General features: G+C 34.5%; 1 protein-coding gene across 1 annotated transcript in view; it reads left to right on the forward strand.

Moving 5' to 3' along the window:
- LOC139524989 (uncharacterized) overlaps nucleotides 1-12,663 on the forward strand; it is a 36,818-nt gene that overhangs the window by 5,303 nt on the left and 18,852 nt on the right. Inside the window, exons 4-5 of the mRNA XM_071320160.1 lie at nucleotides 7,737-7,871; nucleotides 10,668-10,759. Coding sequence (XP_071176261.1) covers nucleotides 7,737-7,871; nucleotides 10,668-10,759 — 227 coding nt within the window. The remainder of the gene's footprint in view (nucleotides 1-7,736; nucleotides 7,872-10,667; nucleotides 10,760-12,663) is intronic.

Consider the following 12,663-nt stretch of genomic DNA (forward strand, 5'->3'; position numbering starts at 1 on the left):
TTATAAGAATCAAATCAAAAAAAGAAAAGTGTCTGACAAAATGATATAGGCCCTATATCAAAGAACATTTTCCAACTGTAAAAACATTTCATAGTCTAAGCAGTTTTCAGTAAAACTAAAAGGCGTCGCGCAAGTATGTAGTATTTATGCTTATACGAATAGCAATTTTTGTAATGAAAGGCGAAAAAAACTATTTCAGATATCATTTAAAGGACACAAAATCGTACTTTGGTTCTAAAATATAAATTGAAATTAGTAAATATTTCATAATTGTAATATAACGTGAGTAATACCACGTTTTAGTGAACTTTATGGGAATAAAGTCTGTTAATGGGTTGGACAATTGAAATTGTGTCAGTTAAGAGTTATTTAGCCACGACAATAGTTGTGCTACCTTTATATTTTCCCTTTAGAAGGTTAAGAATGAGATGCTCTTGAGTAAAAAAAAATGACAATACGCTGCAACAGTATCCTTCTAGTAAAAACATTTTTATTTTGACTTCCTTTGCATTTTATTAAGGGGTGTGTCACTTCAATATATGGATACAACACAGGGTACATATAACGTGTTGTCGTTCTCATATGCACATGATATTTGTCACTGGACGTTAAACTCTAAATCGTCAACATCATCCGATTGGTTCTTTTCTTCTATTACTGAATCATCTGTTGTTTACAAATCAGTCTAAAGAAGTAAATGGAAAGGAGCGAATGCAGCTACATTTGGTTATCTTAAGTTTTCATTCATTGAGGAGAACTGCAGTTGTCCGCATGTAAACTTTTAGCATTTATTACCAATATGAGTACATAGCAATCCGTTACTATTTCAACACCCAGGGGTGTTTCATGTCTTTATTCTCAAACAGTTATTATTTTTTTCTATCTTTTTTTATTAATGCATCATTTCCTACTGTCCTTATCTATTATTCTATATTGTAGCGATTTTAGTTTGCCAGTTTAATTATTATTATGTAAGATATCTTTTTATTAATACATTCGGGTTAAACTACATTTCTACAGGGCAATGCCCAGTATTTTTATTTATTTGTACGGTATCTATATTACTTAAATTCACCGCCCGGTATCTGAAGAACCGCCCGGTACCCCATCTTTGAAACTGTCAGGGTACCGCCCGGTAGACAATCTTTAGAACCGTTGAGGTACCGCTCGGTATCTATAGAACCGCGCCCGGTACCCCATCTTTGGAACCGTCGGGGTACCGCTTGTAATTATGTATATAAGGGGATGCGAGAGAGATCAGAGGGTGAGAATAGAGAGATTTGAGATTGTTAGTTAGAAGTGTTGAGAGTAATATTGTGTTAGTGAATTATGATTATTGTTCAACTGTTTTATTATGTCAAACTGATATACATTTAACAGATTACATAGTGATTTGAATTGAAACTTTGTGTTGTGGTTTGTTTTCTTTGTGCCATTTGAATATGGATTTCACGTAATTTACGCTACCAAAATAACACATCGACAAACACGAATCCATACAAAAACGTCAACGCTACAATATATTCTGTGTTTCCATCCAGATTCTCGTGTATACAATGAGGGTCCGGGTTGGGGGTGTTGTTTATTTCTATATTCTTTAAATTGTCTGTTACTTTTCTCTACATTTTATTTTATCTTACTCATTATTATTTCTTTATTCTTTATATATTCTAGCATCCCAATATATTTTACTTACTGATGTTACATTACGACGTTTATCTCTGATTTATATACTGGTTAATACCAATTTAGATACAAATTAGTGTCATTCATGACAACCTAAACAGAATCCACATGATATAGGCGACCATTCTTGGATGAAATCAATATGTATAGATTATAACATGTCCTTTTCTATATTAGCCCTGGTATCATCCCGAGACTCCAATATCAGCCTCGAGGCTTTAGCCGAGGGCCGATATGTGTCGAGGGGTGATACCAGGGCAAATATGGAAAAACATGTTAAATCTTTAAGCTATTTATCACATATTTAAGTGTTGCAGAAAAGAGGGGTGTTGAAGAATCTTAATAAATCATGCGTTGTGTTTTTCTATACGTTTAATCGTCGTGATAGCTAATGCATATACTATAACGTCACAGAGTAAAGCGGTATGGTAACAACGTTACCATAACGTAATGTTTGTACTTCGCGTATTTTCCGACATTCTGGGGGCCGACAAAAGTGCAATATGTAACGAAAATTAAAAAATGTAAATTCACATTCTAATATGACGTGCTTCTTTCGCTTTGTAAACAACACCGTGATAAAATTCTCGATATATCTATACTTAGCGCAGACTCCAAGATGTACACAAATGGCTGTTTAAATATGCCTCCCACGTAAATCCACATATATCGTAACCTATGTGTAAACGGTTGTGGATTTCGCTGTGTTAACAATTACAATTGAATAAAACCCTACAGAACATTTATTCTGATTCTGATGCATAACAAAAAGAATTTACACATTAGAGAACGGAAAAATGGACAAAAACAAAACAAATTAAAATTCCGCGAAATTCCAGTAATGATTTTTGCGCATGAACGTCATCTCAAAACATGACGTCATACGAATGAAAACGTCAAAGCTGAAGGTTTTTCTATTGCGTTTACCTTCTAAACTCGGATACAATTGCATTAAAATAAAGTATTGAGGTAGGTGTTGCTTGTTTTCTGTTCTATTGCAATATTCGCACATTTACTGATTTCAGCAAGTCAACATGGCGGCTCCTTGGTTACAACATGTCAACAGTGAATTTGACGGTAGCTTACGATAAAAAATGCAAATCTAAAATTGCAAATGTTGGGTTTACTGAGAAGTAAAAAAAGTAATCACATTTTTTTCTAGCGGTTAGTTAAGAAATCATTCATGCAGGGTTTATTAGATTTGTTTTACATTTATCGAACAGTGGGTAAAATAGAACAGCCACACACACGGTAAACCCATCATCGCTTCAGTTTTTTAATGATCGTATTTGTCCTATTAGAATCGAAATAATTCATGGAAGCCATAGATTTGTTGTAAATTTACACATGGCCTGGGCCGTGATATTCGTTAATTTTATCCCTCGCTGACGCTCAGGATAAAATTCGAATATCACGGCCCAGGCCATGTGTAAATTTCCAACAAATCTATGGCTTCCATGAATTATTTCTTAAATATAGATGAATAAATTTAAAATTAATGTCCATCTCAAATAAATAATCAAATTCCTTAACCTTGACTGAACACAATTAAAGTTTATTTCTTAGTCCATTCGTGGATGTTTCTTCTGGCACACACGGTAACTTCACTCAGCGGTAATTTTCTTAAGCGTTATAAGTTCCTGTCCTGTATCTATGTGGCTTGTTGACTCCAACAGTTGAGGGTGTGTTTGTTCAGGCGGTCTAGGTAGCAAGTTACTTCCTTGGAGAGTTTCCTCAAATTGGTTGATGTACGATCTACTTTGTACGAGCCATTGCGATGGGTTTTCTGGTCTTCTTTTGGCAACGGTCATGCCTGAAGGAATATCATCTGGATGGTCATGTTTCCAAGGCAACCTTTCTGTGGAATAGCCTTTCTCGTTTTCAATAGCTGTGTTCTTGTCTGTAATGACGTTTACAAGAACTGTTGACGGCTGGTTGATGTTTCTATTGATCGGTCCTGATAATAGATATCCGATCTTTGACTGAACAGCGGTGGGTCCGTTTCCTCTAATTATTTTGTCCTCGATAATGTCCCAATAGTGGTCGGCGCCTATAAGTAAGTCGATTTCAAAACGTTCTGTACTTTGCACAGAATGTGCAAGTTTAAGTTCTCTTAAGTGTGGCAAGCTCCTTGTAGTCTGGGAAATATTGTTCTTAATTGGGACGGCAATTTCCGGAACAATGAGTGTGTTAATACGCACCTTCTCTCCTGTGTCGGTCGGTAGTTGTATTGTTGCAGTGTCTAAGTTACGAACTTTCTGAGATAAATCTCCGAACGCAGACAGTTGAATGCTGACTATTTCTGTTGGTTTAATTTCTAGTTTATCAGCCAAATTCTGAGTTATGAAAGAACGCTGTGCTCCCTCGTCAAATAATATGTTACATTCTACTTCTTGGTCGTTATATATAACTGGTGCAGTTGCTGTTTTCAGGAGAATGTCCTGACTTTGTTGTGATAAATGCATTACTCTAGTCTCGTTTGGTGTTTCCACTTCATTTATCGCTGACTGTTGTATCGTAGGCTCCGGTTTCGTACCCGGAATGACCTCTTTATCTTTACATATGCTAGTATGATGCATTCCGTTACACTTTTTGCATCGTTTAGTAGACTGGCATGCGGCCACTCGGTGTGACCCTAAACAGTTAAAGCATAACTGTTTCTGTTTTACAATTTGATTTCTTGTGTTTGCGTCTGTTACTTCAGTGCACTCCGTCGGATAGTGCTCACCTGAACAGAATATACATGTACGTGTATTTACCTTCTTGCGTGTGTCTGTGGAATTACCCTTGTTGAATGTATGTGATTGCGTACCCATGAAAAATGCAGTGGCGTACAATCTATCTGAATCTGTGACTCCTTCTCCAGCTTCGAGTATGTCGATCTCTTTAGTTATAGATTTGCGTAGATTGTTCAATATCAAATTATCTCTCCCGTGTTCTCGTGCAATATTCTTTCTTATGTCAATCGGTAACTTGTCCAAAACTACAGGTACCAAAAGCGAACCATACATCTCTGGTGTTTGACCAAGTGACTCTAATCCTCTTACGTATGATTCTAATCTGTCTCCGTAAGACCTCAAACTAAAAGCATCATTTGTCGGTGCGGGTAAATTCATGAGTGCTTTCATGTAAGCATGTATGAGTTTGCTAGGTTGTCCGAACCGATCTCTAAGAAGGTTTACTGCGGTTTCGTAGTTACCATTAGTCAAAGCGAATCCCTCTACTGTTTGCGCGGCGCTTCCCTCAAGCTGGGCTTTAAGATAGTTAAACTTTTGGATTGGCGTTAATGTGTCGTTGTAGTGTATAGATGACTCGAAACAATTCCAAAATGTTTGCCACCTGAGAATATCTCCATTAAAATAGGGTAAGTCTAACTTTGGAAGCCTATGGTAATTAGTTTTTGAAGATCTCGGTTCTGACGGGACTTGAAACATGACATTCTCTGACGGACGGGTATGCACTGCAGGGGTGTTAACTGAATACTGCTGGTTCATAGAATCTATTGCACATCTGTTCATATCAACTCTAGCTTCGGGTGTGAAATTATATGCGTCTGGGTTAAGTCTGCTCGTTGAAGGACCACCAGTATCATGCGAAATTATAGTATTTGTTTCAAAGGACTTAATAAATTTCCGAATTTGTCTAATTTTACAATCAAGTTCGTACATATACTCATCTGAGTCGGTGATTTCCTGCTCCAGATTTTCCTCCGATGTCTGTTCCAAAAGTCTGTTATTCAGGTCAATCAATGTTTTCTGTTTCTGCGTGACGGCATCATCAAGGGCTTTCACTTCGTCAACTTCTGTGTCTGTTTTTGACTTTAACTCGTCGAATTTCACCAGTAGCTTCGTGACGGCTCCTTTGTGTCCAGCACGAACTGACTTCAGCTTTGAATCCATATATATCCTGGTCACGGCACCATTAAATGTTGAAGAATCTTAATAAATCATGCGTTGTGTTTTTCTATACGTTTAATCGTCGTGATAGCTAATGCATATACTATAACGTCACAGAGTAAAGCGGTATGGTAACAACGTTACCATAACGTAATGTTTGTACTTCGCGTATTTTCCGACAAGGGGGAAAAGTTCAATTATAACAATTTAATGAAACATAACAGGTAAATCTTAAAAATTTATCCGTATCCGTAACAAATATGTGATAAGATATAAATAACACATAGCTGAGAGGGTGATAGAGCAGATTGGGTCCCGAGATACCGATCTGCTCTATCACCCTCTCAGCTATGTGATATTTGATTTATTATAATGAATGTCCTATCATCATTTTCTTTAACAGATGAGTTTTATTATAAAGTATTTTCTATGTAGTCACGTACTTGACAGCGTAACGGGTATTTGAAAAATCATCAGAAGTGAAGTAAATAGACAATAGTAGTGCATTGACTTGACATATAAACGATACAAGGATTAGGCCCAAAACGGGAAAAAAGCTCTGCTATCAAGAAAACAAATATTTTCAATTGTTGTTATTTTGTTATTGTTATTTATTTTATTTAAATTTTGGGTAAATACCCCTTTCAAAAGGCCTCATATCTGGCGAAGAATATACATCACAATGAACATGATGAAATGTACATCACCAGTTGAAACCCATCGATGGTGAATGAATGCGTTTAATATCAACAATAAGCATAACACACAATGATTTATAAGTTTTAAAGTAAAAATATTAACAAGTGAAATACGTTTTTCCAGCAATTGTAAAAGAAATAAGTTTGAGTCGTTCCACGCTTCGTTGTATAGTAAATTAGAACTTTAAGCATTGTCTATAAAATAACTTGATGTAGATTCAATTCATTGTCGTTTAAACTGCCGATTTTTGATTAGTCTAGCCGAGAGGGTGACATTCCAAAAAATTGTCACCCGCTCAGCCATGTGATAGAGTAAATTAACACCTTCGTAGTAGGCAATCAAAATATGGCATTTTAACATGATGTATAATAATACTTTAATATTACACTTTTTTATATCAGTTTTCAATATTCATGGCCTAAATTCATTGTTCATGTCAGTGTTTCCGTATATATTATGTTTCATTGCTTATGTGTTGTTTCAGTATACTTTAGCCACTCGTCTTGAGCCTACCCATTTGATCCGATAACACCCATACAGCAATAAAATTATACTTTTATTGCCATTCATAACTCTTAACAGACCAATTAACAGACCGGGTTTTATACATCCGACCCATTAACAGACCAGGTTTTAAATAAAGATTGATTTATGTCACCAAAATACAGATTTTTGTGTAGATTTTTCACACAATGATATCAATTTGGTTGACAAACATAATGCCTGTCTTTGTTCGATGTTCAAAATATCGCATGCAAGTAAATTCAACCAACGTGTCTTTTTGTGTACATTTTGTGTGTGTAAAATGTGTAGTAATTTATTGATGAGTAACACGCCTTTTCATTTTATAGATCGTACATCGAAGCTAGAAAAATAATAATTACACCACTGGATTCAGTACATTGAATTGTTTTGTTAGACATGAATAATTTTTATGATAAACATATATTTAAAAAGTTATACAATGAAACATGCAGAATTTCCAATGATTTCCTCGATAACACCTGATTAACAGACCCACCGCCGATATAGCCACATACTCAATATAGATTAACCGACCAATCTCTCGGTTAGCCGAGTGTCGGCCGTGGTATATGTCAGTAATCATTTTGTTTAAAAGATATCTTTAAAAAGTTATGATATCTTATCTTATACTATAATGTACAATATATCTCACTTGGTTTAACATGTTTAAAGTTTAAACAAATATCTTATAAAATATAAAACTAAAGGTAAAAAAATAATATTATAACGTATATATATGTGATATCTTATTAACTTCAAATTGAATAATATATTTCATAAAGAATACAAGATATCGTATATTGACTTTATAATTTTTATGAGAAACTTGAAAAGTGCGTGTCGGCCTTGTCATACACAATATCCTTCTTTATAATCAACGGTGACTTGTGTATCTAAAGATAGTTAAAGGTCAAGTTTATTTCTGTCTAGTCACGAAGGAAAATGTCGGAATTATTAACATTTAACAACCCTGTGTTTGGCCAGTTTGCTTTTTATTCTGGTATTGTAATATGTAAAACAATGGCAATGAGTTTGCTGACATCAATTAATAGAATGAAAAATCGAGTAAGTATTAAGTAGATTATACACCTACATACTTCATTTTGTTTACTTAGTACGGTGTCCCAGATTAAATGTTTTATATACACTTGTAACCGGATGCTATATCATGTGCAATACAAATATATCATAGATGCATTTTTAAATCAGAACTTGCGTTTTGTTTGTTTTCGATGAATCGATTCATTATATCGGATTAAGAAATATATAAGTAACAATGTTTTGCAATAGGGCACAAATCAGTACAAATGATGAGATAAAAATAGATTTCAAAAATTTACAGGTGTACTTATCAATAACACGTGACCAAAATAAACCAGGAAATAAGAATATATACATATTACCAAAAATTATTTTTCTTCAATGTGTTATATTTTGCCAGTCCGATGTGCAATATAAGTATACACGAATAACGAAAAATACTTTTATATTGACAGATATATAAACAAAATGTATTGATATAGTCACAATCCGCACCATGCACAAATCTTTCTTCACTAGTAAATTTAAATAAATGATTTTACAATTCTCTAACAATGCTGTACGTAGGTGACCGTGTGTAAGGTTATTACATCTTAAAGGTAAACAGCCATTTCCAGGGGCTTTTAAGTTGACTGCTTTAAAAAAGCTATACGTGTAGTAGATTGCAGTACGGTATACATCATGTACATAAACATGATAAAGGACAATTTATCTTAAGATTTTAAAATAAAATTGTACTACTAATTCATAGGATGAATTCAAGCAATGAAACTTAGATTATAGTTTTTGAAAAATCACATCTGTTCTTCAGAAAAAAATGGCAGTAATTGAATTTTGTGGCAAACACAGCAACAAACCAAATCAGTAAGGTTTCGAATCTGGTTTTAGTGTGTTTTAATCTCCGTCAAACTAATGACTACATGTAAAGTCAGTCTTTGCTGCATCTTTGACAAGCATGTTCAAAGTACGATCAGAGTTGAGGGAGGGGGGATGACCTGCATGACCTGAGTTTGAATGTCCTGCTTTGAATGTTCGCGTGAGCTATAATAGCACGTTAACTTAAGGTTTCAACTTACTTCTTAAAATACAAAGTTCGATTTATTGTTACTAGAACACACCCGTGAAATCGCGGGCATTCAGAGCGTAGGTGAAAGTATGTAAAGTGTTGTTGGAAGAATTATGTAAAAAAAATTCAGCAAAAGTATCACAAGTCAAAGGTTATTGGGGACAGGAAAATGTGTTTTTTTTTTTTTTATCCCTCCTCCTTTATTTCCAAAATTCCAAATTTTGGTTTTCTATCAATTTCAATATGAACATAATTCATTTAGTGGGGAATTTCAGCAAAAGTATCATAAGTCATAGGTTATTGGCGACAGGAAAATGTTTCTTTATATCCCTCCTCCTTTATTTCCAAAATTCCCATTTTTTGGTTTTCTATCAATTTCAATATGAACATAATACATTGAGTATGTTCTGAACATTTAAGTAAGGAGCCTGTAATTCAGTGGTTGTCGTTTGTTTATGTGTTGCATATTTGTTTTTCGTTCATTTTTTGTACATGAATAAGGCCGCTAGTTTTCTGGTTTGGATTGTGTTACCTTGTTAGTTCGGGGCCTTTTAAAGCTGAGTATGCGGTATGGGCTTTGATCGTTGTTGAAGGTCGTACGTTGACCTATAGTTGTTAATGTATGTGTCATTTTGGTCTCTTGTTGAGAGTTGTCTCAACATGGCTATCATACCACATCTTCTTTTCAGTTTGTAATCAATGAATTTTGTAAAAGATTTAATAACTGGAGAATTTCAGAAAAGGTATCAAAAGTTCACTTGAATAATTTTAGGGCTTATCTGTATATTATGAACATTCATTACTATATAAATATAGTGTATTTACTTTCAATTTTAAGTTTACTAATCGACCCATGGTGGTCATTGATGTAGTATACAGACCCTCTCTATTTAATTAACTAGGTGACCGCCGTGGATATCATGGTGGTCATTGATATAGTATACAGACCCTCTCTATTTAATAAACTATGTGACCGCCACGTGGATAGTAAACTTGAAAATGATAGCAGATAGAATTCTTAAAATACAGTATACAGAAAAACGCAAACCGGAAGTCTAATCAGACTTAAAATTTCGTCCAATGACGGGACAATATCTGGATGCCTTTTTTCTCGTTTTTCTCCCAAAATAACTCAATCTGAATAATCATATGAATGGATGACAAATGCGACTATGCACTGTACCCAAAGGACACAGAGGCGTGTTGATTAATTTGTTGTGGAAAGAAAAGAAGCGACACCAAAAATGAGGTCTTCTCGTTTAATAGTATAGATAGATTTCCAGCATGCTTTTTCTATATCTAGGGCTAGTTTGTTATTTCAAGGAGGAAGCTGGTGAGAAACTACGACTTTCGATCGCATCTGAATAATAATAAATCACAATTAAGTGTCCCGATGAGGGATCCCTCATTTCTGTTTTTCTAGATTTTTGAAGCCATTTTCTCACTTCAACCATGCCCATTATTCTATATAAGTCTACTTATTTTTAAAATAAGTTTAAACACTATGTTATTTTGTCCGTATTGCACAAGTTACAATTATACAATAGAAATACAGGGATTCGGAAACAAGAAGAACTTCTATCAACCCGATTCTCTATCCTAAATTTATATTTAAGCATCCATTATTCCCTATTTCTTTACCTATTTTTTTGGGGGGACACTATTTCTGTAGTATTGGATTATTATTTTCTATTCAGTAAACCCCTTCTAGACGCTCATAATACTCTTTTTATAATCAGCTCGTTTCCTTTTAGGCTTTCGCCAACCCTGAAGATTATAAGCTGAGGGCAAAGCCAGGGGATGATGGAAAACCTGTAGTAAATGCCACAGTGGAACGCATTAGAAGGTTTGTGAATGGTAGAATTTATAAATCGTATATTATTAAGTGAGTCCAGTTTTACAGGAATAAAACAGCTATAGGTCAACACACGGCCTTCAACAAATAACAGAATCCAAGTACTAATAGTTTCTAATAAAAGTCCCCTATGCATGAAAAACTGTGAAACAATTCAAACGAAAAAAACTAACGTCCGGCATTATATTTAAAATGTATACCAGAAAGCTTCCGTTTAAAGATACATGACTGGATGATTAATTACTCATCAACAACCAAGCCTATTGCGTTCTTCAATTTATACAGCCAAGAAACGACAAACTTCATTTTTGAAAATAACAAATCTAGTTCTTGAGCGAAGGCATTTGTTTCCTCAGACAAAATTATTTTATTTTTTGATAAAATAACACCAACGGTCACTGTGCTTAAGTTACCCACAGCCCAAGATGGCGGACTCTGAACTCGTTGATATTTAATGCATACAAAATCTACCTTTTGCAACGTTTTTCATGCAGAATGTAAATATTTATAGGATTCTTGAATAAAGAAATCACTAACAATTACCATAAGTTTATTAATATAGAGTTCACTAAAGCGCAAGGCCAACTTAAAAAAAAAGCATAAGACGTCCGTAACTTTTTTGATCGAAACTAAGCAGACGTCCGTAACTTTATTTGCAGATGTGGGTAACTTTTGATTCAAAATTTTAACATTTATAATTTCAACAATGAAAAGACAATTTACATTATAAAACCCCTTATTTGTAACCTACACGGCCGTTTATAATACTGCTCATTCACCTCCAAATGTGTTTTTATTATCGCATCATACTTACACAACGGAAGTTGTATGTGGGGTTTGTGGTACTCGATCCTGGTTATTGTTTGAACTTTTATTAACTAATGTGTGTCTCATCGACGTTTTTCGCTTCAGACCAAGGCTGTTTCATACTCTTTAATGTTTTGAGTTTAATTATCTGTTTGCGGTTTACCTTCACCTCCGTTTCTCTTTTATGTTTATTTTGATGAATACTCTTTGACGCGGCTCGGTATTTATACATCCCACCAGTTAGTTATAGTGTTATGATTTTTTGAATATGTTTTCTAGTATGTTTTTTTTTCTCTCTTTGTATGTTATCAGGGGCTGTTATACTATTAAATTACCCTGGTTGTCTTACGTAGTTATTTATATTTCTATATACTATGTCTAATTGTTACACTATGTTGACTGCTCTATTCCTTTTATTGTCACTGACTTTTACCTATTGTGTCTTTTAGTTTTATTCAGTTTAATGAGATTTAATGCAACTTGCATACAAATGAAATATGCAGCTAGCTGTAAAACTAGGTTTATTCATTTATACAAAATGTCCTTTCTTCAAGTTTTCCCATTTACTGCAAATCTTTGCCAGCGTGTCGCAATATCGTGCACAACCTCCAAGTGTGCCCAGATTGACACCCCTTTTATTTTACTGTCAATGCTGATGGAATTTTTTTTTTGTGGGGATGAGAGAAAAGTTTTTTTGGCTTTTTCAAAAAGACGGAAAGAATTTTTTGCACTGAGGTCTCATATAGTCTATCCACTGCCTGGGCAATTTGGATTCCCCTCCAAAATCCCGGATTCACGATACCTTTGTCGTTGCTGGCAGAAAATCAGTAAGTGTATACACGCTACATGTATTAGTGTAAAAAATACTTGTAACATGTTCTTGGATTAATTTGCACTTCTCATAAGTGCAAATTGGAACCACACTTTTTTTTGTCGTAGAATCATCAAATTTGGCAATAATGTACCTCTAGGGATAAATAACACAATACAAAAAAAAAATTGGTGTGGCTCGCCCGGTTCGGCAACTGGAGTGAAAATAGTGACAAAATCCTGTAGGATATTTTTTTCTCCCATAGGATTTTTAAAAA

The sequence above is a fragment of the Mytilus edulis genome, chromosome 5, assembly GCF_963676685.1.
Source record: "Mytilus edulis chromosome 5, xbMytEdul2.2, whole genome shotgun sequence".
Taxonomy (NCBI): Eukaryota; Metazoa; Mollusca; class Bivalvia; order Mytilida; family Mytilidae; genus Mytilus; species Mytilus edulis.